The sequence below is a fragment of the Gossypium hirsutum genome, chromosome A07, assembly GCF_007990345.1.
Source record: "Gossypium hirsutum isolate 1008001.06 chromosome A07, Gossypium_hirsutum_v2.1, whole genome shotgun sequence".
Taxonomy (NCBI): Eukaryota; Viridiplantae; Streptophyta; class Magnoliopsida; order Malvales; family Malvaceae; genus Gossypium; species Gossypium hirsutum.
The window spans coordinates 15394494-15421434 of NC_053430.1; the positions used below are offsets into that span (position 1 = coordinate 15394494).

At 31.6% G+C, this 26941-nt stretch overlaps 3 protein-coding genes across 5 annotated transcripts; 1 reads left to right on the forward strand and 2 right to left on the reverse strand.

Annotated features, from left to right (window-relative positions):
- Positions 1–4949: 4949 nt before the first annotated feature.
- Positions 4950–6147, reverse strand: LOC121232152 (dCTP pyrophosphatase 1). Its single transcript, XM_041117634.1, has 2 exons — positions 5989–6147; positions 4950–5546 (listed from the first exon to the last, which is right to left on the reverse strand). The coding sequence occupies exons 1-2, from the start codon at positions 6118–6120 to the stop codon at positions 5283–5285; spliced, it is 396 nt and encodes a 131-aa protein (XP_040973568.1). The 5' UTR covers positions 6121–6147; the 3' UTR covers positions 4950–5282.
- A 4326-nt stretch (positions 6148–10473) lies between these two features.
- On the forward strand, positions 10474–15161 carry LOC107953997 (asparagine--tRNA ligase, cytoplasmic 2). Its single transcript, XM_016889448.2, has 8 exons — positions 10474–11271; positions 11344–11586; positions 11670–12125; positions 13066–13251; positions 13987–14051; positions 14162–14291; positions 14376–14434; positions 14730–15161. Exons 1-8 carry the CDS (start codon positions 10837–10839, stop codon positions 14911–14913), a joined length of 1758 nt encoding a protein of 585 aa, XP_016744937.2. The 5' UTR covers positions 10474–10836; the 3' UTR covers positions 14914–15161.
- LOC107953996 (uncharacterized) lies at positions 11259–23851 on the reverse strand. 3 transcript variants are annotated; one of them, XM_016889446.2, is made up of 15 exons: positions 23395–23851; positions 23050–23159; positions 22718–22780; positions 22455–22635; positions 22164–22268; positions 21955–22085; positions 21283–21856; positions 20680–20745; positions 20434–20510; positions 18850–19131; positions 17698–18037; positions 17460–17612; positions 16460–16996; positions 15417–15613; positions 11259–11392 (listed from the first exon to the last, which is right to left on the reverse strand). In XM_016889446.2, exons 1-14 carry the CDS (start codon positions 23665–23667, stop codon positions 15428–15430), a joined length of 3078 nt encoding a protein of 1025 aa, XP_016744935.2. In that variant the 5' UTR covers positions 23668–23851; the 3' UTR covers positions 11259–11392; positions 15417–15427. The 3 variants fall into 3 exon arrangements, with proteins under 3 accessions (XP_016744935.2, XP_016744936.2, XP_016744934.2); XM_016889447.2 differs by lacking the exon at positions 11259–11392 and adding an exon at positions 12907–13124; XM_016889445.2 differs by lacking the exon at positions 11259–11392 and adding an exon at positions 15130–15195.
- Between the last annotated feature and the right edge of the window lie 3090 nt (positions 23852–26941).

Genomic DNA, 26941 nt, shown 5'->3' on the forward strand with positions numbered 1-26941 from the left:
AAATAAAGTCTAAATTGCAGCCCAAATTTCATATGGCCCAAACTACCCAAAATTAACCCTAAACCCAAAACAATCATAACCCTAGCCCAAGATTAACCCCATTTTCAGCAAACCCTAGTTTACTTCCCCAAGCCTCCAGCCGCCGCACGCTAGGCCAACCATGGGCCATCTTGCGCACTACCACCACCACACCCCGCGCATGCCCTTCTCCTCCATGCGTCTGACACCGCCTGCAAAACGAGACACAACAACAGCAGCAACAGAGCAGTAGCGAATGGAAGAAACAATATTTTTTTTGTACTCTGCTTTGAAACATTCGGCTATAAAGCCTAAAAGGAAAATTTGTAAAAGGGGGGTTCCCTTTCTACGAATACAATAGTGGAAATATATATGAAATCAAATACAAGCAGAGACCGAAAGCAATAATAATTGTTAAAGGTGATTTTTTTTAGTTTCTTTCTTTTTCTGATTTTGTTATTATTCTTTCATTTTCTTCTTGCGTGAGAGAAACATTAGGAGAGAGAGGGAGACTCACCGGAGCCACGTCGTGCTCGCGTCGACGAAGGGAGACTCACCGGAGTCACGGTGGCGGTTGGGTGAACCATTGGTGGCCTCTTCGGCTGGAAGACAAAAGGGATAGTAAGGGAGAATAAGGAATTTCATAAAACATTTTTGGGTTTCTTTTTAAAAAATAAAGGTTAAAACGTTTTTTTGACAAAAAAGGGGGTTTTAATGGTTAATAAAAGGAAATGGCATTGGGGGAAGGAACAGACAGCTTTTTTGACTTGGTTCATGCGCATGATTTCTCTAAATAGATAATTTGCGCGTTTAGTCCCCCTCCCTTGCACTATTGTCTAATTAAGTCATGTTTGTTTTTTATTTCTTTTAAATTATCCCTGGGACTTGCGCATATTTTCATTTTAATTCGCGCTGAAACGACACGTTTGGGGGTCTAGTTTATTTTCGATTTTAGTCTCAAGCGTTTATACGCGTTTTGTTTTGGTCCACAATTCTATTTCAATGGTTTACTTTATTTATAAAATATCCCTTTTATTTTAATTTTATTTTAATTGAGTTTTTCCATAATTCACTTTTTCTTAAAAAAAGGTTAATTTAATATTTCTTTATTTTCTTTATTTATTTGTATATATGTATTTCAAATAATTTTGACAATTCCACTTCTTCTTTTGAAAACATTATTGTTTTATTTATTTTTTATTTTTATTTTTTTGTATGTTATTACATTGAAATGTTCTCATATCTATGTTATTAGGCATATAATTTATGATTAACTCTATTCTATGTACATTGTTGCTTTCATATTATTTTATGTAAATATTTTCTAAATTTATTGTGTATATTTTCTTTAAAATTATTCGTTTATAGCTTGGCTTTCTTTTGAGGATTTTATTTTTTATTGCATATTTTATTTATGTTAATTACTTTGGTCTTTGTATATACGTTATTTTCATTTATTATTTTCATATAAATATATCGTTCGTTTAGTCAATTTATTTCATTTGAAATTATGTTACATATTATTCGTTTCAATATATTTTTTAAAATAATCACCAATATATTATCCGTTTTTTTATACATATAAACTATTTTGAATTCTAATATATGTTATACCTTTGTATATTGTTCGTATGGTTTTTAAATTGTTTTGTGTTATATTGGTTTCACGTAGTTCTGTGTATCACGTGTTATTTTTTTCGTTTTCAATTTGAATCCACTTATTATCGTTTCATGCTTAGAATTATGATTTAGTTTCTTATTATTGCATCATGTTTTTTTACAAAATCCGCATTTTCGCTCAACATCGATTGTTTTATTACCCTTAAAGTAAACCAAGCGAATATATTTTGAGCCGGTTTCATAATTACTTATTTGAAAACTCTTCAAAATAAGGCAATGTTTCGTGTTTGGAAATTCGAGAAAACGTGCCCTAACGTGCTTGGTTTCGGTTTCTCGTTCGACCAAATAGCCGAATATCCTTTTTAAACTTTCAAAATAAGGTAATATTTTGTATTTAGAAAATTCGAGAAAAATCGTGCCCTAACTTACTGAGCTTCGATTCTTCTCGCGTTGATCCTAAATAACCGAACGTCCTTTTGAAATTAAAATAAATGAGGTTTAAACAAAAAATATATGCAAGCTTACTCTCGAAAATACGAGGTGTCGTGTTTTAACTTACTGAATGTGACATCTTGTTACTTCGAGATAAGAAGGCATTTTTCCATTTTGATTTATCCAAGTAATTTTTTTTAAATAACGCAATATAAAGAAGGATCGTATTTTTAATTTCTTTTCGAGTTTTTAATTTTCGACACCAAGACATTAAGTAATCAACTAGGTACCAATTTTGGGCGTATCAAGGGTGCTAACCCGGCCTCGTGCGTAACCGACTCCCGAACCCATTTTTTTGAACTTCGTAGACCAAAATAGTTGTTTTAATAAAAATTAAATCGTTTATTAAAAACAACCACTTTTTGAGGTGACTCGATCACACCTCATCAAAAAAAGGATTGGTGGCGACTCCCACATTTGACTTCATTTTTCAAAACCCAAGTTGACCCCGTTTTATCCAAAAAAATGGTGCCAACACTAATACTACATTCTTAATCTATGAAATTCGAATTCAAAACTTTACTTAAAAACTCGATTATTTAAAATTTCTCTCCAATCTTATCAACGATTATAATTAGGCTTTCTCATATTCATTTCCTTTATAGTATACTAGTTTATGGCCCAATACCTTAGGTCTTAATAGCCTAAAGCCGACAAGTATAGAAAGAAAGGCCAATCTTTTATGAAATATATATTAAGCCCACAACAGCAAATATAGAATAGGAAACTTAGTTTTCATTATGAAATTTAGACCTCTTCATGACATAAACCGTTCATTTGACTCAAATCAGTTTGGATATAAAACTTTTAATGAATCTGACTTCAATTAAATTTAATTAATAAAAATATTTTATTTAAATTTAATTATAATAATATATAAACATAATTTACAAGTTTAGACAAATTCAAGTATGAACTTGAAAAATATTTTAAATTCGTGATTAGATCTATTCATGGGACAAGCTGTCTGTCCAGCCAGAAGGCCCTCTTGAAATTTAAGAGGGTTTGGATAAAAATATTAGGCTCGAAAATGTGTTTGGGCAAAAAAAAAATAAGCTCATTTAAAATATGGGTTAGGCTCAAAGTTGAATATTCAATACCTGAGCTTGGCCGGGCCTGTTTTAAATTTGTACTATTTATATTATGTTATTTTTATATATTATGTAATTTAGAACACATTAAAAAAATAAACCTATACTAAATATATAATACTACTATAATGTAAACATTAAAATAATGTTAAGATACAATCCTCCCTAGAGAGGTGGTTGATAGAATACAAGCTTGCAACCCTCCTCTAAAGGAGTCGGGAGCGGATCATCTCTCTTGAAAGTAGATGGCTACCGGAAAATTTGCTATGCGTAAGTCAACAAACATCTTTATTGTCCCATCTCATCTAATCAGCTCAGCGATGATGAAGTTTGGAAAATGAAAATCCCCCAAAGAGTAAGAACTTTCTTGTGGATGCTTGTTCGGAATAAGATTTTGACAAACGAGGAGCGCACACGAAGAGGTATGTCTTCTTTTCCTTTTTGTGAACAATGTGGTAAGTTGATTGAATCAACTGTGAAAGATTGTGATTTCGCCCAATTGGTGTGGAAGTCCTTATTACCTAGGAATACTTGGAATGTTTTTTTCAACTTTCATATTAGGGAGTGGATACACTAGAATATCATGAATAAAGGGATGCTTAATGTTGATGGTGGTGAATGGTCGACCCTTTTTTCAATAGTGACTTGGTTCATTTGAAAAAATCGCAATGCTTTCATTTTTAAAAATGCTAGAAGTAGCAGTCATAAACTCATTGCATCGGCTCTTGCTTGGACAAAGTCTTATGGGTATAGTGCCAAGATGGATCATTTGGCTTGCTCTTCTAAAACTGAACAAAGATGGTACCGTCCCAATTCAGGTTGGTTCAAGATTAACGTTGATGGTTCTGAATAAAAAACAACACCAAAACAGCTATTGGAGGAGCTGTGCGAAACTCAGATGGGGAGTGGTTGATGGGTTTTAACATGGTAACCAGGATGGATGAGATATTCAAGATTGAAGTACAAGCAATTGTTGAAAGGATGAAACTGGCTTGGTTGAAGGGTTATAAACAGGTTGAGATTAATTGTGACAATGTGATGCTTATAGGTACTATCCGTAATGGGTTCGCATCAATTAGTAACATTGCAGAAGTTCGGTTAATTCATGAATGGTGTAATAAGGATTGGAGAGTAAAGTTTAGACATGTCTTGCGAAGAAGCAACAAGGTAGCTGATTGTTCGGCAAAGGCGGCAATAGGAAAGCTGAACCAAGTAGTTTTTTTCCCAATTCCACCATTGTGGGTTATACGGCTACTAGAAGAAGATACTCATGATTATTTATATGAATACGGCTACTAGAAGAAGATACTCATGATTATTTATATGAAGGAACCACTGTTTCTATTCACTTTTAGCTAATAGGATGTTATTTTTCTCTACCAAAAAAAAAAGTTAAGATGCTATATAAAAAATTTCAATAAATAAAAAAATGTATAAAATTATTAATATGAAAATAATATAATATAAGTATTTTTTAAAAAAGAATTAAAAAATAACATGGGTAGACTTAAAATGAGTTTCGGTTAGTTTTTTTGTAAATATAGACAGGTATAGGTAAAATTTTAGGCCTAGATTTCGAGTTTGGTAAGTATAAAGTATATTAATATCATACTTAGACCCAACCCGGCTCATAAGCACCTTTAATCGCAACCCAATACACCGGGTAAATCAATGTATTCCAAGCAAACTTCATAATAAAGATTATCAATACTTTGCCCTATAGAAGATTCATTGCTGGTTTCAATTCTTCGACCAAATCTATCACTATTTACAACTTTAAGCATCCGATTAACATATAAATTTATCTTTAATCGAATATATTTGTACGTTACCCTGTGTAACCAAGAAACAGTCTACTTTAATCGTTTCTTATATATTATCTCTCACAAGGATTGGATTCGAAAACAGTGACAAAAGAAATCAATATAGGAATAAATACCAAACATACCTACCCACACTACTACCAGTCCCCCATGCAAAAGTAACCCCAAAACCCTAAGAATCAACTAACAAAGTAAACATCACAAACATATTATTAAAACCATGTGTGTTTCACCATCATCAACCACACATCTCCGCAGTGCTGTCGTCGTTGGTGCCGTAGTTCTTCGAGGCCGGATACTTGATAGCATTAAGTTCAACTTTACGCAAAGCAGCTTTCCCCAAATCAATGCCACAAATATCAGATAGCCTAACGAGGTAAAGTAGCACATCGGAAAGCTCTTCACCGAGGTGAACTTTTTCATCTTCCTTCCAATCGGGCAACCCTTTAGGAACCTCACCTTTCCATTGAAATATCTCAGAGAGTTCCCCTACTTCACCTACCTATATCAATATGTAATCAATATTGCAAATATTCAATAATAATAGAAAAAAGAAAGACATAAAAAGCTATATATATTCATTGACATCATCTGTTTGAGGTATCGTCTGCTGAACTAGCCCTTGAAGGGTGGAAGTATTGTGACTAGGATGCCTATATGTTTGGTTTTAGCCTCGGGTAAAAGAGGTTCACGGAGTTTGACAAGAGCACCTAGTCCACCAAGTAAATGTTTAGCATTTGACTTTGGTGGAGTTCGAATCATGCCCTTAACAGGTCTTAGTAGATAAAAACAATACCACTTGATTAAGTAAGTTCACCAAACTCCATGAACCCTTTTTTGTTCTCCTCAAAGTAGGGAGACAAAAACTTAAGACTAAACACTCTGAAAACAATACTTCCGTTGAAGGTACAAGAAGGAGAATCATATGTGTTAGCATAGGTTACCATGGCCAAAAGGAGGTTTCTGGGGCTATGGAACTGATCCCAGTTCCTTTCTTTGGCAAAATCAGCCATTTTTTGCTTAAGGAGATAGAGGCTCACACTTTGATCATCACCTTCTTGTTGAACACCAGTCATCTTTAGAAGAACACTGAAAGCTAGATTTAGATTAAGAGAAATTTTGTTTACACACACATAAGTATATGTGTGTATATATATATATGTAAAGAGAGGGAGGGGGAGGCTAAGAATGAATTACTCGATGCTGCTTATGTTTGGCCAAATTAATAGATAAAATAGAAAAAGTAAACATACCATAAGATTCCATCCCATTTAGGTATGTAATCCAAATAATAAAATTCCTTTCCTAATCTATGATTCTTTAAAAAGTAATTACAGATTAGTGACAGGTGAAATTAGGCTATAGGGTGTAATTTAGTCGAGCTGAGTTCGAATACTGTTAAGTTTGATATTCAATTTAAATTAAATTGGACAATTATTTTTAAGTTTGAACTCAACTCGAGATATATTCAAGCTACACAAACTTAAGCTTGATTAAGTTTATTTATAAATTTTTATACTCAAGCTTGAATTTGAGCTTGATAATTTAACTTAGGGTTAATAAAATGTATTAAGGGTAATAATGTAATTTAATAATATAAAATTATGAAAAGTTCGATAAGACTTGTGGATTGTTAGAGTTGAGTATTACTAAGCTTAAATTTGACTTGACCGATAGCTCAATCTCAAGCTTAGCTCAGCTCAGCTCGATAATTACCGAATAGAATTCAAATTTTTTTCGAATTGAACTCAAGTAGCTTACAAGCAGTAGTGTCTCATTTGCACCCTTACTTTTGCATTGTTGGTGAAGGTTTTGGGACTTTAAGTGCCTAAAATCGAGTTTTACCATTCAAAAATTATGTGTGAATTAATGAATTAACTTATTTTATACTTGTAATGATTGATTTTGATTACTATTGTTGAAATAATTAGTTAATTATAACTTCAAAAAAATAGTAATTAAAAATCATATTTTATTATAAATTTTAAGAGATACTGTTGATATTTAAATTAATTGCATTAAATATCTTCAAATTTTTGTGCAAATTTTAAATTATAATATTGTATAATATAAAAAAAAAAAGGAAGAAGATGAAAGTTACAATCAGAACTACATTAATGCAAGAATGAGAGTGTAATTATAATGAATACATTCGTGTAATTATTGCCAAAATCAAACAGTTAAAATAATTTAGGTGACTTTCTCGATTGTTTTAAATGCTGAATTGGAGAATGATTTAATAATATTATCTCAATTAATATTTAATACTTACTTCACACTTTCAATTTTAACCTTTAAAATTTTTAATCTTTTTTAACTTTAGACTTAGTCAAAAGAATCTTTTAATTTCAAACAAATTTTTGGCTTCTTCCAACAAAGTGATAAAGGACAACATAAATAGTTGCGTAGTTAAACAGGCAAGTTAAAATTATTCTTACATTATATTTTATTTTAGTTACTCAAAAATAAATTTATTTATTTATTTACATTATATTAAAAAGTAAACTGGTCATTTTTATTAAAATTTTCATCATTTTTTACTATTAAAAACTAATATTGTAGCTGACGGAATAATTAAATAGATACATATAGCGTGCAACATATACCTCATTATGATGCACGTAGACCAGTTTTTATAGTAGAAATGAATGAAATTTTTAACAAAAGTATCAATTTGCTATTTGATCTAACATATAAAGACTAATTTATCTATTTTTTAATAAAAAAGCCAAAATGCAATCTAGACTCCTAATATCAAGACTTCTATACTATTTTTACCTAGAACATATATATATATATATATATATTTTACTTCACTACCAATATATAGGATAATTACTGTATGCTCTAAAGCAATTAACCCAAAATTTGAATGTATTTAATTTGGTCGTATTGAATTGAATTTGAATTCACATTTATTATTATGCATTTCAACACATGAGCTTCAAGGAAAGTCACCAAAATCAGATTGGGTAGCACACTACCATCAAATTATATATAAGACCGAAAGTGGATGTACTATCAAATGATATCAAACACCGTCCTAGGAAATTCCAAACCACACCTTTATTCATCTCTCTAATTTAATTGAAATTGTCCCAATACTAAACTCAATTTTTAAAAACAATAGGTATAATAATAAACTTAATTATTAATATTATTGTGTTATGTTTTTTTTTATCATCTAATTATAAAAAGTTACAAAAAAGGTTACTGAATTATTTAATTTTGTCTTTTTTAGTCATCCAACTATTTTAATTTTTTTGGTGTTTTCATTTTTATATTAACTAATTGGTGACTAGAAAAGATAAAATTAAATAATTGAGTAACCACTGTGTAACTTTTTAGTAACTACTAATGTGGTTCACCTCTTTTTTTTTCAATTCGATCATAATTTTTTTTATTATCTTGATCTTGACTATCAAATTTTAGTTAAATTATTTTTTCGAAAAAATTGATTGAATTATTAAAATTTTGATGACAATGACATTATAACTATGGGTGCAAGCGGTAGCCTAAGCCCTTAAAATGGTAAATTTATATTTTAACTCTTTTAAAATCTATAAAAATATATGTCCAAGGGTTGGATTCTTTGTCTTTCAATAATATTATAATAATATTATGCATGCAACTGTAATAAACATGACATGTTAGACAATTTTAAATATGAAGATAGTGATCCCTACAGTCTTGAACTTGTCTTGGTGGATTTTGATGAGTTTGAACGTTGTTGATGATGGTGAAGCAAGCTAAGTAAAGCTCAGGGTCAAATACAGCTCCTTTTGTAAAAGACAAAAGATTTAGGTCAAGAAGTTGTTACCTGAAATGGGTAGAATTTTAGTGCTTTGCGTTGCGTTTAGGGAATTTGTTGAAAACAAATCAAAGTTTAATTGGCGGGCAATTAATTAATTAATTAATTAAGAGGTTTGCTTGATTTAGTCACGGACTGGATACCATATGAACTGTCATTATCCATTCTTATGTCCACACAATGGAGGTTTAGACTTTGCACAATTAAGACTTGAGTTATTGATAAAACACATTTAGGTTTCTATTTTTTCTTTTACATAAAATTTAATTTAATGTGTAATTGTATACATAAATTTTAATTTGGTGTAATTATATACATAAAATACTAATTGTGATTCAAATGTATACTTGAAACTTTAATTTTGATTTAATCACACATATTTAAAGAAAAATAAATACATCAATTTATTTTTATATTGAATAAATATAATTATTTATGCATGCAATACATATTATAAAATTATGTTATATCAATAATTGTGCTAATAATTTATAAGAATTGTATCAAATCAAAATTCATGTATACAATTACACATTAAATCATAGTTCATGTATTATTTTGATATTTATCCCTTTTTTTTAAAATACCAATTTGGGTTGGTCCTTTTGAGACATTTCACATCAATATTTAACTCTTTTTTATATGTATTGAGACATGATGAATTTTGAAATTATTTTTATGTATAATTACTTTAGGTTTTTTTTTTACCATTTATTTCACTTAGGGAGAGTTTTTAAAGGATTAGTGTGTATAATAGAGGTGAAGTTATAAATTTCTTTAAGGGAGCATAATTAAATTATATATTTTATACTTATTGCTTAATAGTGTAAATTGAGTTAATTGTTTTTTTCTCTTTTAAAATTATATGATCCTTTTTAGGATTTACATTTACTTCTCCTGTTTCTTCTATTCAATAAAATTTTCTCAAAAAACACAAACCACTGCTTCATAGGTGAAATTTTCTTGTGTTTTTTAATATTTGAGTTTATTCTTGATTATTATTCTTTTTATATTTATAATATTATATATTAATAGTTAGATTTATTTCAAATATTTCATATTTATATTTAAATTCATTTAAAGTATGGCTTTATTTAATATAATTTAAAATGTTCAAAAAAATTAGAATAAAATTGTAAAAATAAAACTTACCTAATTCAAATTTATCAAATAGTATAATAATATATCATACTTAATTTTAATTAATATGTACCAAATAAATTTTATAATTTAATTTCAGTACTAATTTAACCCGCACTTTTAAAAAGATTTATTATTTTGTAATTAATCTTTTCTTGAAACTTAATTTGTAATTTATAAATATAAACATAATATAAATAATTAAACAAATTAATTTTTACATTGTGTTGAAATCGGTATTATTTAAATTGGATCGAACTAGTCGAACGAACCGTTTGGATCAAAATGGTGATATATCAATCAGAACATAAGAGTTGAATTGATCTTTGCACAAATCACTCAGAACATGTAAAAATTAAAAACCAAAAAAAAATCTAAATCGATCTTATAAAATTTTTAATTACTTATTTAATTATTATTCAATCCACAGTTGAGTTAAAAATCAATGATGTGACTAATTCAACAAGAGGGTTGAAATTAATAAAGCTTCCAATAATTTAGTTTGAAAAACCGTTAAAATGTTTGAGGAAAACTCCCGCGAATAACCCAACTTTACAAATATACCTAACGTTACCACCAACCCTTTCTCTTCTCTTTTCTTTCTGTATAATCTGTGCCTTCACCACTTCCGTTGATCAACCCTTATACCAAAACAACCATGTCCATTGATGCAAACAATCCCTTTCTTTTCCTTCATATTCTAAAAAAAGCACCCATTTTCTCCCATTTTATCATCATCATCATCACCATCACCCTCACCCCCATTGCCAAATTCATACCAGTGCAACCTCTACTAACTTCTTATTTCATCTCTTTCTTTCCCTTTCTCTTTTCATAACAAATGATGGAGTCTCAACAAGAACCCAAGGTTACAATCCCCCCTTTGATCCCTTTGGAGTACTCGAACCGGGTGATGTTGAAAACGATATTGGAATGTGGTGATGATGAGATAGGGTTGTTTGGTAAGACAGTGGTGGTTGGAGGATGGGTTAAATCTTCTAAGGAAGTTAAAAGGGAGCCCGTGGTGGCGGCATTGAAGCCAACGACGGCGGCTGAAGCCTTCCCTCCTTCTCCGGGCCCTAAAGAACTTAGTTGCGTCGAAGTGGTTCAATCTAGAATCCCTTTTTTCAAGAAAATTATAAGAGTTTTCGGTGTTTCTTCTGACAGTTATCCAGGTGTTCGAGAAAAGTTCGAGCCAGTTCCTAAACCGCCGCCGCCGCCACCTTCGAAGTTCTTTCTACAAATTAATGATGGCTCTTCCATTTCAAGTCTTATGGTACTCTAAAACCCTGAATTTTTTCCCTCTTTAATTATGCAAATTCCTAATTGATACTTGAAAAATTCTCAGGTTGTAATAGATTCAGCTATAGTTCCAGTATCTGCAAGCCGCGTTCTACCTACAGGAACATGTATATTAGCCCAAGGTGTTTTAGAAAAATCATCATCACATGGAAAACAAACAATCGAGCTTAAAGTCGAGAAAATTCTTCACATTGGAACAGTCGAACCGGATACATATCCGTTATCAAGAAAAAGATTACCCCTTGATTCTTTAAGGGATTATCCCCATATTCGTCCTAGGACGACTACGGTATGCTCTGCATACATTGCTATTCAATGTTCATATGAAAGGCACCTAATGTACTTGTTTCATTACCATGCTTTGAATCGCAGGTGGCATCTATAACACGAATCCGCGACACCCTTGATTTCGCGGCCCACACATTCTTCCATAACCATGGTTTTTTGCATGTACAAGTGCCAATAATAACAACTATAGACTCCGAAGGTTTCAGTGAAAAGTTTCAGGTTACAACAAGCAAGAAATGGGGGTTGGGGAGTGGTGCCGATGCCGATGTTCGGCATGAAACTGTTAAGGCTGAACAACATATTGAAGCAAGAGACAAATCCAAACTAGGAACTGGAGTGAAGCCTGAGGTCAAAGAAGATTTCTTTGGTCACCAGAGCTATTTAAGTGTTTCAGGTCGGCTACATTTAGAGAGCTATGCATGTGCTCTTGGGAATGTTTACTCGTTTGGACCGAGATTTCGGGCTGAGAAAACAGGGTCAATCAAACAAGTGGCTGAAATGTGGGTTGTTGAGGTCGAAATGGCATTTTCACAACTAAAGGTAATACTTCGTTATCTTCTGAGTTCATGCATCATATGCAAAACCTGAGTCCATCCACTTTGAATGAAATGATTTTTTAAAAAAGGTAAATGCGGGCGGGCCAAATAGTTTCTTTTTGGGACAACCATAATTACAACCTAAACTATTTCTATGAAAATTTATTTCTAAGAAAAATTAACACCCGACTAATAAACCACAATTTGAGTATAAATTTATCTAGTCTCATTCTGCCTCTTCATTATATTAAATTATTATTTTATCTTTATATATAACTAAATTATAGGAAGAAAAAATTCCATTTTATGTTGAAATATATATTTTTTAAGAATTATGTTTAAAATTTTGCTTGCTTTTAAAAAAATAAAAATAGCAAGCAAATATCAAATCATGTATTTAACATTTATAGAAGTGGTAATAGTCTTCACTATTACACATTCATAATGAAATATAGAAGTGGTAATAGTCCTCACTATTACACATTCATACTGAAATAAAGAAGTTGGTAAGACAAAACGAGCTAATTGTAAAGCAGTGGTGGATTTAATATCCACCCTGTTGCCAAGATTTTTAGGATCGAACTAATGATCGTACTAGTCAAGTTATCGATTTGCCAATTTGATTAAATAAATTATTAAAAAATTCATAAAAAACCCGACTTAACGTTGATTCAACAGGTTTTTTAGTCCGATTCAATTAGTTTATATCAATTCACGAATCAACCAGTCTAATGCCTCTATGGACCGGTATCTTGACCGATTCCCAATTCAACCAACTAGTCCAATTCGGTTCAAACAACTTGTTGCACTCCATTTCCATCCCTAAGTGAAAAATATATCGAAAAAAGAAATAAGAAATGAATTATATTACTTGTTCAGATTAAATGTGAATTGTGCTTTCATATATGAAGATCTGGTTGATATCTTTGATTGGAGTTTTCCAGGACTCAATGAAATGTGCAGAGGACTGCTTCAAATTTCTGTGCAAATGGGTATTGGATCACTGTCCACAAGACATGAAGTTTGTCACAAAAAGAATTGACAAGACTATTGTTCACCGTCTTGAATATATGATATCAATTTCTTATGAAAGGATTTCTTATAGAGAGGCAGTAGATATCTTGAGAAAGGTAAACCCGAGACTACATAAATTTTCTATATATTACTCGAATTATAACCCAGATTTTAAATTAATTTTTAAATTTTAAAACAGTTTAGTCGAGTTTTCAAAGTATTAGTATGCAGAGGTGGAGCTAAATGGTGGCAAGGGGCCTTGGCCCCCCACAATTTTGGAAAATATTTTTTCTGTTGAAATTTTTAAAAATTTTTAATTAAACTCTTTAGATTAATGAGAATTTTTAAATATTTCTCATTAAACTCCTAAGCCCCCAAAATTTAATCCCAAGATCTGCCATGGTTAGTATCTATAATTTAGGCCCTTTCATCAGTCGAACCGAACCATTAGCGTTAATGTTAAATATCAGCTCAACTCAAATCTGACATGAAGCATATTGGCATATTTAAAACAAGTGAATTGAAAACATTTATGTAACTACTACATAATCAACTAAGAAATAACCTCTTGGCACTATCTTCTTTATTAACACATAAAATCCATTCCTGTATTAAGTAAACGAACTTATAATTTAATCCACATATTCTAAATATGCTCCATATTAGATCCAAATTGGCCTTTAATGCCTAAATTGACTGCTAGATTGATAGAAAGATATTTTCAACAATATATAATATAAGCAATCATTTAACGACGTTTGGTGCAATTAACCCAAATTAAGCCGGCCGACATGACTGCCATATTTTTAGCAACTTATGTCTGATCAAAGTGTTTCATTCTTCAACACCAGGTGACAGATAAGACTTTCGAAACAAAACTTCGATGGGGAGTCCCTTTAACAGCTGAACATCTAAGGTACATATAATCTGGCTACTAACAAAGAACTATCACATGCAAATATCCTAAAACAATATGAGACTTTTCCTACAAAATGTTCTTATTATTTTCCATTTACTCAATGGCAGCTACTTGGCTGATGATCACTACAAGAGACCTGTGATTATTTATGATTATCCAAAAGCAGTTAAGCCATTTTATGTACGCTTGAATGATGATGGAAAAACAGTGGCCACTTTTGATATGGTTGTACCCAAGGTAAAGCCTAAAACTTGAAACAAATATATTGAAACAGTGGGTGGTTTTGAGTTGGTTATTAAAGATGGATAAATGGTAATGCAGATGGGAACAGTGATTACGGGTAGCCAAAGTGAAGAGCGGCTTGACATGCTAAGTGCAAGGTAATGTCAAAACAACTCGAACTCAAAATGACTTGTACCAGAAATGATCTGAAATTATTCAAACCCATAACGATCCGATCTGAAAAATCCAAATCTCAAATGTGAATGAACCGACCTAAAACTACTTGAACCCAAAACAACCCGATCTAAACTCTAGGTTTATCTCAATTCTTCTAATGATCACTTTAAAGCCATCTTAATTTGGGTCTATTCTTGAGGACTGAACTATTCTCAATACTATCCTTATTGATACCAAAGCCTATTTTCCTTGTTTGCTATGGTTTTCTGATTTCAGAATGAAGGAATTTGACTTGTCAAGAGATCAGTACGAATGGTACCAAGATCTTCGCAAGCATGGAACAGTCAAGCACTCTGGGTTTAGCCTAGGGTTCGATCTTATGGTTCTTCTTATGACTGGCCTCACTGATGTCAGAGATGTAGTTCCTTTTCCCCGAACTCATGGCAAAGCCAACAACTAAGAAACTGTCCATAAAGTTCATAAAAATAGAGAAATCATAGTTTCAACTTGGTTGTGTTTCAGATACAGAGAAACTTGTGTAAAAAGATATTCTAAATGCAATACATCTTAATCTTATAGCTAAAGATGCTTTAAACAAACTGGTTATGGATGAACTATCACCAATTCACCATTGTTGTGCAAAATGAAGTGCCATTAAATCAAATGGAAAGAGAAATGGAGTTCAAAAAATCATTTTCACCTCCTCAATATCACAAATGCCTTCTCTATTGTGGACTACCAGCTGAACCCGAAAAACAAGCAAGAAGTTCAGATAAATACACATAGATAGAACTAAAAGGAAAATTGGCCGTCACCCGATAGCAACATCTAAGATTTCATTATACTACCATCAACACATATTTAGAGCAGTGAAGAAAGCAGAACCTGATGACCAAATCAAAGGGGACTTGGCTTGCTGCTTTGAATATTACAACTAATAATGAGAGAAAGAATTATGAATACCTGAGGTTCCTTCAAGGTTTCCTCAATGCGGATGCTGCACCCATGACAAGAGCCAAGACAACGCCCACACCAGCCCCGAATGAGGCACCTACAGCGGCAGATGTCAAAGCTGATGCCTTGGCTTGAGAATCTTTCTTATCTATTGCCATAGCATGTTCTCGTGCCAACTCCATTGAAAGCCTATCTGTAGCAAGCTCCTTCAAATTTGAAATGAAACAAGAAACACAAAATTATTCATGAGCATGTAAACGTAAATACGTAAAACAAGAAGAAACTAAACCATATAGCACATGGTAGAAATGCTTGAGTATCCACAAATAACAAGTGATTCGTGTTTCCATATTTCCTGTATACTGTACAAACATATCAATAACAGTTATTGAAGTTCATCCTCCCAATATTAATTAAAAAAAATTCATAATGGGCGTATATATCCAAGTAGTTCAGTTATAAATGCTTATCAGTTGCAATTGGGCCGTATCTAAGATGTTATGTTATATCAACCATAAGGACATAAGCTGAAATATTATTATCATTATCATTTGATGAGGAATAAGAAAATAGCGACTGTTAAAAAATTGTGAATGTAATCAGATGCGCCAGAATCCACTCCGCTGTCCAGTTAGAAGTATGATGACAACAAAACAAAGGCATTTACAATAATAACTTTGCATTTTGCAACTAATTGAAGCAAAATAGATCCTCAGATAATATGCATTATGTTTTTTTGTCAGCAACTATTATATCAGCCAGACAATAAGAAGGTCAGTCATTAACTGCTGCCTGCCATCATTTCAGTTGGAATTAGAAGGTCAATGTTATCAAAGCAAATATGTACTGCGCAAAAGTTTCAGTTTTTATCACAAGATTAGTTACTATGTACTTTGCTTTATTATTACTTCGCTACTATTTCAGCTATGTTTCTCAACTAATTAAGCATATCCCAAATCTATGATCTCTTAATAAATTCTCTGATGCCTACAGATAAGGAACTCCATCAGTTGCTATGCATATTCAAAGCTATTTATAATCTATAGTTGTACCTCCAGGGAAGCCTCTTCGTGGCTCCAAAGAACACGGTGGACAACATGGCAAAGGGAATCAACCCCCTCCACAGGCAAAACAGTATCTTTCCTTCGGAAAGGCCGGCGAACAAGGTCAATTGGAGCAGATAGAAACTTCTGAACACCCATTCTCCCATCAGAATTTTCACTCATTACACCCCAACGCAATGAAGTACTAGCAGCACCAGGCATCACGTATGGACAGGAATTGACAACTTCAGTGTTACTTGGAGATGCTTGATATGCCTGAATAACTGTATTAATCACAGCTCTCTGTTGATGTGCACTTACAGAAAATTTGTTAGTTATTGCAAGGACCCAAGGTATTCCAAGTGATTTTGCCTGATCTAATAGTGGCAAAAGGGCTGGATATTGCTCAGATGAATCTGGATGATTGTATCGAGGTATCCTATGGGATAGGTTATGCACAAGAACAATTAAATCGGTCTTTCTACTAAGGTCACGGATTCCCCTCCATAGTTCATCTTTGAACCGAGAAGCTTCTATGGCCAGCTCCTATAACATACAAAAACAGAGTAAAATAAATTACACTTCTATTTTCTTTAAAGACACAAAAGGTGGATATTAATTTATAGAATACCAATACAGTTCTAACAGCACATTAATTCCACTCTGACTTTCTTTTTAGCACCATAAGATTCGATGCTATATACTCAATAAACTTAAAATGCTCAATAGCAGGATCACCCCAACTTCACCACCAACCATGAATTCACAGAAAGAAAGTTCAAGGTAAAAGGATAAATAATATTTCCTATCCCACCTTATAAGCATTATGTGTCACTCAAGAACTCTACAAATCGTTTCAAACAAAATAAATCTATTTTGCATTAAAAGTGGAGTAAGAAATATTGAATGTCATGATAAAGGGCATAAAATCTGAGATCACTTTCCACTTTGAATTCTAGAACATGATCTAGTTTCAACCATATTCCTCAGATTTTCACAGCAAAATTACCTGCAAGTTTACACCAGGTGAATCACAATAGCATAAACCGCCAGCAATACCTTCTTGAAAATCAGATTCCACTTGTAGATTTTCAGTGTTGGTAATATGAGTCAATTTGCCTTTACCCAATATTGCATTGAAAAGAGAGGTTTTACCAGCACCCTGGTAATCATAAAAAAAACATTCAGGAACATAGAAAGCAAAAACAACATAAAATTTTAAGAGTTCAAAGGGAAAATAAGAATACCTCCAGACCAAGAAGTCGCACCCTGCGAGTTCTAACATGAACCTCCTTTGATGCAGTTGAAAAATCACTAGTACAGAAAATGAAAAAGTCACTCAAGCCTTCTGGCCTTACGTTTTTTTCTTGATGAGATGATGCCATATCATGATCTTTATTGAGATTAACTGTCTCTAAATTAATTGAAGGGAACATGATCATCAAAGAATCAGCTAGTGTCTGATGCTTAGGAGGTCGCCTCAAGGGAGCTCCTACTAAGACTCTTATTTTTTGTAATTCGGGTGGTTCCCCATTCCCAGATGAGTAGTCTCGTGCCGAAGGAAATGATTCCACGGTAGTTGAACACCTGAATAAGAAGCAATATTGTATAAAAGTGCTTATCATGCACCAAGGAGATTGAGAGAGAAACTGGTGCAACTTTGGGCTTATAAGATATAGATCTAGGTGACCAATTTTTACACGCATTTATTTGAATGTCACAGGTGCAGAAAAGAAGATCCAGCCTGTATTTACTAGACCCATATCGAATAAGGAATTTTACATGTGTGTGCATTTTGGCTGAGTTGTTTTATTAATGATACTTTCCAGATCAGCAAAAGCAGCAAGTACATTTCTTTTTTGAAAATTCTTGAACAAACCCAGATTGAAATAACAGAGAGAAAACCGTACATTTAATCAATTCGAAGATGATGAAACCCTCACAGTTTCCTTCTGCCAATAAGACTCTGACTTCATATTTTATCAAGGAACGGGAGAAAATAGAAAAGGAAAAAGAAGAGAAGGGGACTAGAATTAAACTGCAGAGTCGTTATACTGCAGTTTGAAGCTGTCTACTGATCAGAAGATTCACCACTAAGTCCCAAATCTGGTCAGCATTCCTAACTTTAACAGGATTCTTATTGTTAGGTAAGAGTACTTGGCTGATATATTACTAGTTAGCTTCAAGTCAGAAATATAACAGGGTTTGAACCATCAATAGTAGTTGACCTCAATGTCAGCAAAAATATTAATGTAAACAATATCTTAGGATGGAAGCACCATGAAGCAGATTCAATCAGAGAATAACATCCTGAAGATTTATGATGACATCTTCCCATATCAGCTGGACATAATAAATTCACAAAAGTAAAACAAGAAAATGATGACAAATAACCGTACCATTTGCCATTTACTTGAGCATGAACCAGAGTGCACATATGCAACCTGAATCCAGTAATATCAACCTTCAATTGTTCTGTACTCTTCTCGCCAGGAATACCATTCCAACCAAGAGGCACAATGGAAGTAGCCGTGCGAATAACAGGAGACTCAACAATATGCCCAAGCTCTACAGCACCTGCAACTGACAACCCAAGCCATTGTTGCAGATGTGGGAACTGTTGCACTTGCTCCATTCCAAAGAAAGTTGAAGCACTATCATTCATGCACAAGTTATAAATTCTGCCAAAAGAAAGAAAGGATTATGATGGATCACTTAAATAATTTGCTAAAAATCTGTCTAAGGAGGAAGTATTTAAGTGCCATGTCCCAAATGAGGATATTTGTTATCTCCAAGAAATGCTCAACAGGTTATGGATTCCCAAAATTTCAACTTATGTCACATGTCCATATCTTAAATATGTCATAAATTTAATTACTTTTAGGCATAAAACTAGCCAAAGTTGACAGAGAGAGAACACAGATAGAGAGAACAAATAAGCATGAATAAGAATGAACAATGAATAATAAGAAGCACAATATCAAGTACATGATGACTAGTAAAACATCACATGAAGATATATTTAGACCTGCTGTCATCATTTAAAGTGGCTTTAGTATGAAAAAAGTTTACAACAGGAAGACCAAAGCAAAAGATAACTGCAAACGGCCAATCTACCTAGCAATAAGAAGCACAGAAAAAGCTGTCTGGGATCATCAATGGCCAACCAGCCAAGAGTTCCATTGATGGTTTTTCAGTATTCAATCAAGCATATACATTCTCTTGGTTAAGCTTAAGGCAGCTAGCAACATGGTATAAGTAGAAATTCAAAGAAGATGTTGGCAGCAACTCCAACACCTGAAACAAAGGTGGTGGCCAGGCTCTTAAGGATTTATATAAAGGGACGGCTTCAATTAGGATATTCATTTTATATAACCATAATAGATAACCGATGTGACCATGAAATCAATTAGACTTCCAGAACTGGAACTAGAATTTAGTAATGGCCAGTCAATTTTTCCTTCTAATGTCTTTCATGGAGGAAGAGAAAACAATAAAGGTTGCTTGGATAAATAATAAACTCGTAGTTAATGTACATAATTACAATCTTGTTCTAACTCCAGTTCCATACCTGGTCACCAATAATCAGCGGTGCCTATGTATTTTCAGTAGAGAACATGATAAAGAAATTAGATTAAACAACACCTCTGCCAAGGGATTACGACGCAACAGGGTTGGACTCACCAACAATCAATGTGTTCAGGAGTTTATGTTTAAATTCTTCAATTTGTTTAGAAAACAGGCCCTATTTGGTCACTTTATTGGCAGATGCTCTGTATCAGTTGCTATGCATTTTCCATGATATATTAATAGTAGGATAATAAGAAGTTCAAAACATGAAGGTCAAAATTTGCAATGTAGGAGAATAAAGATCTACCTAATTCAACAGAAGAAAAAGAAATGCAACATTACAACTAGAACTTCAGACTAAACATTAACATAAACAGCATTGAGAGTTAAAATATTGCATAATCAATCATTACCTTTGAAATCGAGACCTATACGAATACATTGAATGAGATTGAAATCGCTCCTTTAATTCAACAATCACAGATCTGACCTGAAAATGTCTTTGCCAGAAGAAAGCAAACAAAATGAGAAGCTGAAGAAGACAAAATCTGCAGCGCAAAAATCATAAAAGCTAATGGCCACTGAAAATAGCGCCACTTAAGTTATGAAGTAAAAAAAAATTCCAAATCTTAGGCTGCATAAATAAAGGAAACTCATACCGATGTCAACTTTGAGTACTCTGCACCTGAGAGTGATTCAACTGATGAATTGCCCAAGAGATAGAGCTGTTATGAGTGAAATTTTGTTAATAATTTATTTGTCTAAATAATTGAAATGACAGTGCTCCAAACTTGTGGAATCCATTATGCACTGTAACATTTAAGAGAACAGCTTAGTAGGATGCCGTGATGCTGAAGAAAGTTAAATAGTGACCTATCATAATAGTTGAGTGAGAACTGCTGTCAGCTGTAACTATCACAAAAGGTTACAGAACTCCCAAAGATGTCTCAATAAGGCAAATTGATGTGTAAGAAAGCTACATAACTTTCATGAAATTCCAAATTCTAAACCTCAAATAGATTGGCCAGCAGAATTAAGAGCTTGGGAGTCAGGACCGGTCCAAATCAGGATTAGCTTACACAGGGTGCCAAAGCAACAACATTATCAAATGTCCCTTTAAACAATCTCAAATTGCCTATTTAACTGATGCACAGCAAAGAAACTACAATGACATATTATTATCAATATTCTCCACCTTCATACACTAAATAAGATGATTGACAAAGAAACAAATGATTGAAGTATTCCTTCATAATATGTACCTGTCCAAATGGAACATATGAAGGTAAGGAAGGCACCCTACGCCATCTATTGTTGTCCTCACTACCATTGTTTTTTCCCGTTAACTTGCCAGATCCTGGGTCTGATGCACCATTATCAGTGTCAGCAAATGGTTTAAGAGATATGCCATCAGTGCCCTCTTGAATTTCAAGAAACTGTGGTCCAACAACTACATCCTCAATTGGAGCAGCAGTTGTAGAGTCAGCTGCAGATGGTTTTATGGGATCAACTTGCTTTAGTCTGTATTTTTTAAATTGTCTCCTAACACCTTCTAGTGGAACAAGTTTTGAAAGTCTCCAAAGGGGATCCTGGACAGGGCCTACACCTATAACCAATTGCTCCCCTTCATTCTCATTTAGCTTTTCTGTCTTTCCTTTCTGTGAACCTTGTTCATTCTTTGATGTCGACAAACTGGTACTTTCCACACCAGAGGACATAAGTGAACTTTGTGCATTATAGTGATGAAAATAAGCAGGTGAAAGGATACGTGGTATAAGATCTTCAGGAATGCAGTAACTCTTGAAATAGTGTTGCCAACCTTTTCTATTAACATAACTAGCAAAGATGCATATAAAGAGTAGAATGAACACATTAGCTTCTGAGGAGAAAAAAATAAAAGGATAATTATTTCAGAAAAAGGGAGGAGCACTCACTCCCTTAGGGCTGCATTTCCTACTGGAGGCTGGGAAAATGTGATACACTTGACATGAACCTTTTCACTATCTTTTGATGAAGATGATTCAGCAATGACCCTCAAAATGGCAAGGGTAGCCAATGCTGCTACCTACAACATCAGACACAAATAAGGCATGAAATAGATAGTCAAAGGCAACATGCCAGGTAAGTTTTATGTAAAACTTACTGCTCCACCAAGTGAATGTCCACATAATACAAGTTTTCGCTTCTTTTTCTGAGCCAGCCTGTACAACTCCAAAGCAGGTATGCCTTTGGCACGAGCTAAGAAACCCTAAATTTTATTAATTGGAATGAAAATAAATAAAATCTGGAAGTATTTATTACTATACATGATAACTTATTACATAAAATTATGAACAGAGCAAAAATATTCAACACTTTATCAATGGCAAAACCACAAACAATATATCCGAGAAAATAAATTCTATTGATATACAAATGATGACTGTCACCCTACCCGATGGGCGGCAGGTTCAAGCCTATCTTTAATCTGCTTAGGTTTTGACCCCAATGAAATGGACTTGTTTTCCCCATTTCCTTTTTGTCTTTCACCTTGGTTGGCTTCAGTTACTTCAATCCGGTCAACATCCTCATTAAATATAGCACCTTGCAGTATGTTTGCACCAGCCATGACATCTCTTAATGAAACCAAGAAAGAAAAAAGAATAAACATTTGAAAGTAATGAATAATCAGTCAAGCTATAAAACTACATTGCTTACTTATACTGTTTGGTTCCAATGAAGGAAGCAAATAGCGTATCACCAGCTTCTGCCAACAGATACCTGCAACAAGAAAGATGCAAAGGAAAAATAAGAGAACCATAACTATTGAATTCGAAGATTATTATCTCGGACTATGTAACTGCTTAGTAGTCATTCAAAGTGGATTATCATCAAAGATCTAAACCAAACTAAATGTAAAGCAGGCAATCATCTAAATTAATAACCTTCATCTTCACTACATAATTACTGCTTGCTAGAGATTCTTTTCGACCAGGTAATTGACATCAACAAAACAAGGAGTGCATCTTATAGAGCAAAAAATAACTCACCTGTGTGGAACATGATCTGACGAAGGTTGCACACGTTCTAGAGAAACAACCTGTCCTCCAAAATCAGCTTTAAATTTGTTTACAGCTCGCATCATCTCACTAGCAGGTTTCTACCATGTAAGGCAAAACAAAAAATATTTTGCATTTAATAACATAAAATTCATCATCCGTGAGCAATCATGCGCCTTATACATCAATTATTCAATTTTTTTTTTTGAAAAGTAATCAATTATTCAATTTCTTTTAGCTCATGATTCAAATTAAACACTGATTAATACTACCATTCGTAAAAGTTAATCATAAAACCATAATAACTTCCTAAAATTCAAACTCGGCCTAAATTACCTTGTAAACACACTCAGAGAGCACCATGCAACAAAGAATGTCCTGCAAATCGGAGACGGAATCAACTTTAACAGCTCGGCAAAGCTCTTGTAGCTGTCGCTTCCGTCTCTCGTACTCTTGTTGGAGCCTCTGACGGTGTTCTCTGCCACCGGTGTTCCACGGTGGCCACTGCCACCTCATCCGCCACCGTAGCGGTCCCCACGAGACTTTAAGGATCTTAGCTCTTTGGTCCTTGATCCACGTCTCTACTTTGCTCTGCATTGATTCCATCATTTGATCAAAATAATTTTAATTTCCATTTTTTTATAAAACAAACAATTGAGATTTCGGAAGAAAAGAGATATGGTGCGAATCCTAGTTTCCTTAGAAGAAGCCAAAGAAGCATATGCCTCTATGAAAAATGCTTAATGACGTGCTCCTTTTTCTAGTCTTTCTCTTCTTCTTTTTTTTCTCTTAGAAAATAAAAATTCTATCGGTTTCTTTATGGTTCATAAATGTGGCAAAGCCGGAGCCTGATATTTCGTATCCATGGGCTGAGCTTTGGCACTTCATGACTTCAGGCCCATTAACTGATGATGGCTTGTAGGGTCAGTTTAGGTTCGGTTTGGTTTTTGAACTAAATTATTTTTTACCTAATTTATAATTATTTTGTAATTTTTATGTAATAAAAATAATATTTTATATATAAACTCGATTTATAAAAGAGCACCATTTTTGGGACATTATATGGGCCAAAGTTGAGATCATTACTGTCATCACCTAGCCCAAAAGGCCGAAACCAGGGACCAATTAAGGAATAAAATAGAATGTTGGATCTCCTTGGATTTGGACAATGGTGAGGGAGACCCCAAGTAATGCAGAACCAATGATGCCGTAGTAAAATAAAGAAGACAATTTTTTTTGAAGTTGAGAGAGAAGGTGATTAAATTGTTAGTAAGTTTATATTTTAGTTATTTAATTTTAAAAAGTATTAAAGTAATTATTGAAAATTCTGAAAATTCTTTATTTAAGTCATTAAATTGTTTTAAAGTTTTTATTTAAGTCAATAAGTTATTAAGAGTTTTCTTTTAAGTTTTAACAAGCTTTAAGAGACGATTTGACAAACAGTACTGTAGATCAATATTCATCGACGAATAGAATAATATATCTTAAATTCAAATCAATCTAACGATCAATGTCAAATATCAAAGAAGATTGTTGTTTAAGATAAAAGGTAAAGTAAAGTTCAAATATTTTATTTCATGTAATGTAAAATATTTGTATTTTAAGATAAAAGTAAAGTATAATTCAATATTCATTAGATTTTGTTTATTTAAAAACTTTATTTAGTTTTAATATAATAATATAACTAATTATAGGTAACGTTTGGTGTTTCCCATGTTATAATTTTAATGGGATGTGATTTATTAGAATATAATTACCGGAAATATTACCTTACAATGTTTGGTATATATTGAAATATATTGATTAATATCCCAAGAAACTTACATATCATGTTTGGTTGACTAAATATTTTCCTAGGAATGTAGTAGCAAATTACAAATTTAACCTTGTTAACTTAAAGAAAATATCCATGTATTTAATTTTTATAATAAATTTTATTATTAACAAATATTTGGATTAAATATTTAATAATAAAATTTAATTGATTTTTTTAATTATTTTTAAGTTTATAATTTTAATTGAAAGTAATTTGTTTCAAATTTGTCTTGCATATATTTTTTAAATATAATAATGCACATATAAAATTAAATATATATAAAATTTATTTTGAAATAAATTTAAAAATAAAACTTGAATGTTTTAGCTAAAGATTAACTCATAAATATAAAAAAAAGTTAATTCTAAATAAATTATAGGTAATTTTAAATATTTTAAATTATTGTAAGTGTAGTTCAAGACGAATATAAAAGTATGATTCAATATTATAATTTTAATGTGTTAAAATTTATCAAATTAAATATTAAGTTTAAATATAATGGCAAAAAATTAATTTCAATTTTTAAATTTAACCAAAAAAAACTATATTTAAACATTTTATATCTTACACATATTTTTAAATTTAAAATAATTTTTTAAAAAAATTTTAAAATATTAAAAAACATTTTTTATATAATTTTTATATTTTTAAAATAATTTTAATGATTTTTATGTTTTAATTTATAATTTTTTGAATTTTTATAAAGACTAAAAAGTATAAAAAAATTTAAATGAATGATTAAAATAATTTTTTTATAAAAGATCAAAAAATGATTATGCCATTTTTTTATAAAGAAAATTATTGAAAATTCGATTTGTGCTTCTTACATCTTACGGTTGAAAAGTCTCATACTTTCATGTATTTGTTCTTTTCAGAATTCATGAAAAAAGTCGAGATTTATTTTAAAAAATAAAAAAAATATTAATAAAAAGTAAATATTTTTGTAGTTTATCCTTTAAATAATTATTGATAAAGGCTAAACTTTCTTAAATTCAAAATTATATTGTAAATAAATTAAATACAAATCGAATAATTCAACTTCTTGAAAATAATAAATTTATATCTAGATAAATTAAAATTCAAATTCTTAAAAGAATATGTAAAATTAAATTTAGAATAAAAAGAATGAGAAGATAAATTACTGATATCTTCTACAAAATGCTTAGTTAACACTCGAAATTAATGAATTCTTCTGTTTCTTTTTCTTTCTTAGTTCTTAGAGCTAGAAGAAAGAATTACTAAGTTAACCATCTAATTTACGCAGGGCGAAGTTAGAAAATTTTTTTAGGGACTTAAATTAAATTATAATTTTTATGATAATAAAAAATATAATTTAAAAAAAACAAATTAAAATTTTATCATTTTTAGAAGGGTTAAAGTATAATTTTATTTTTATTAATTTAAAATTTTAAAAATTTTAGAAAGTCAAAATAAAAAAAATTTCATTTTAGGGGTTGCGCCTGCCAGCCTAGATTCACCCCTGAATCTAAGTAATAATATTACTTATTGATAAAACTTAATAAACTATATTATAATTAAAGTGTAACTGAATAAAAAGTATTATTTATATATTATGAAAGTGTTCTAGTTTAACATTTTTTATTTTGAATGTTATTTGAAAATGTTGGATGCCAATGTAAATATTTATAATATTAATAGTTTTGATTAATATATAATTGTATAGTAATTTTAATGATAATTAATTTTAAAATATAAGTTAAAATTTTAATATAAATATAAAGTCAAGCTCAATATTGATACCATTTTATGTGATAACTTTTATTTTGATTTCAATTTAATAATAAATTTCAATTATATATTCAATATTTCAATTTGTTCAATTATTATTTATTTATCTGAAAAATTATTTTTATAATATAATAAGTAATAAATAGTATTTAATGAATGTTCATATAATGAATAATAAATAATATATACGTTGATTTAAAAGTTTTTTTAAACTTGTAATTTTATAAACATTATATATTATAAATATTTGATCATCTTGACATCACGATGACACCCATCCATTTCTTTTTCCTTTTTTATTTATTTATTTTGTAATTA

Coding starts and splice junctions, on each gene's coding strand:
- LOC121232152 (XM_041117634.1), bottom strand. CDS start 6,120: ATGACTGGTGTTCAACAAGAAGGTGATGATCAAAGTGTGAGCCTCTAT. Junction 5,547..5,988: donor GAAACCTCCTTTTGGCCATG/GTAACCTATGCT, acceptor ATATTGATATAG/GTAGGTGAAGTAGGGGAACT.
- LOC107953997 (XM_016889448.2), top strand. CDS start 10,837: ATGATGGAGTCTCAACAAGAACCCAAGGTTACAATCCCCCCTTTGATC. Junction 11,272..11,343: donor CTTCCATTTCAAGTCTTATG/GTACTCTAAAAC, acceptor AAAAATTCTCAG/GTTGTAATAGATTCAGCTAT. Junction 14,292..14,375: donor TTGATATGGTTGTACCCAAG/GTAAAGCCTAAA, acceptor ATGGTAATGCAG/ATGGGAACAGTGATTACGGG.
- LOC107953996 (XM_016889446.2), bottom strand. CDS start 23,667: ATGATGGAATCAATGCAGAGCAAAGTAGAGACGTGGATCAAGGACCAA. Junction 20,746..21,282: donor CATATGTTCCATTTGGACAG/GTACATATTATG, acceptor CACTCATAACAG/CTCTATCTCTTGGGCAATTC. Junction 20,511..20,679: donor AGTACTCAAAGTTGACATCG/GTATGAGTTTCC, acceptor AGACATTTTCAG/GTCAGATCTGTGATTGTTGA.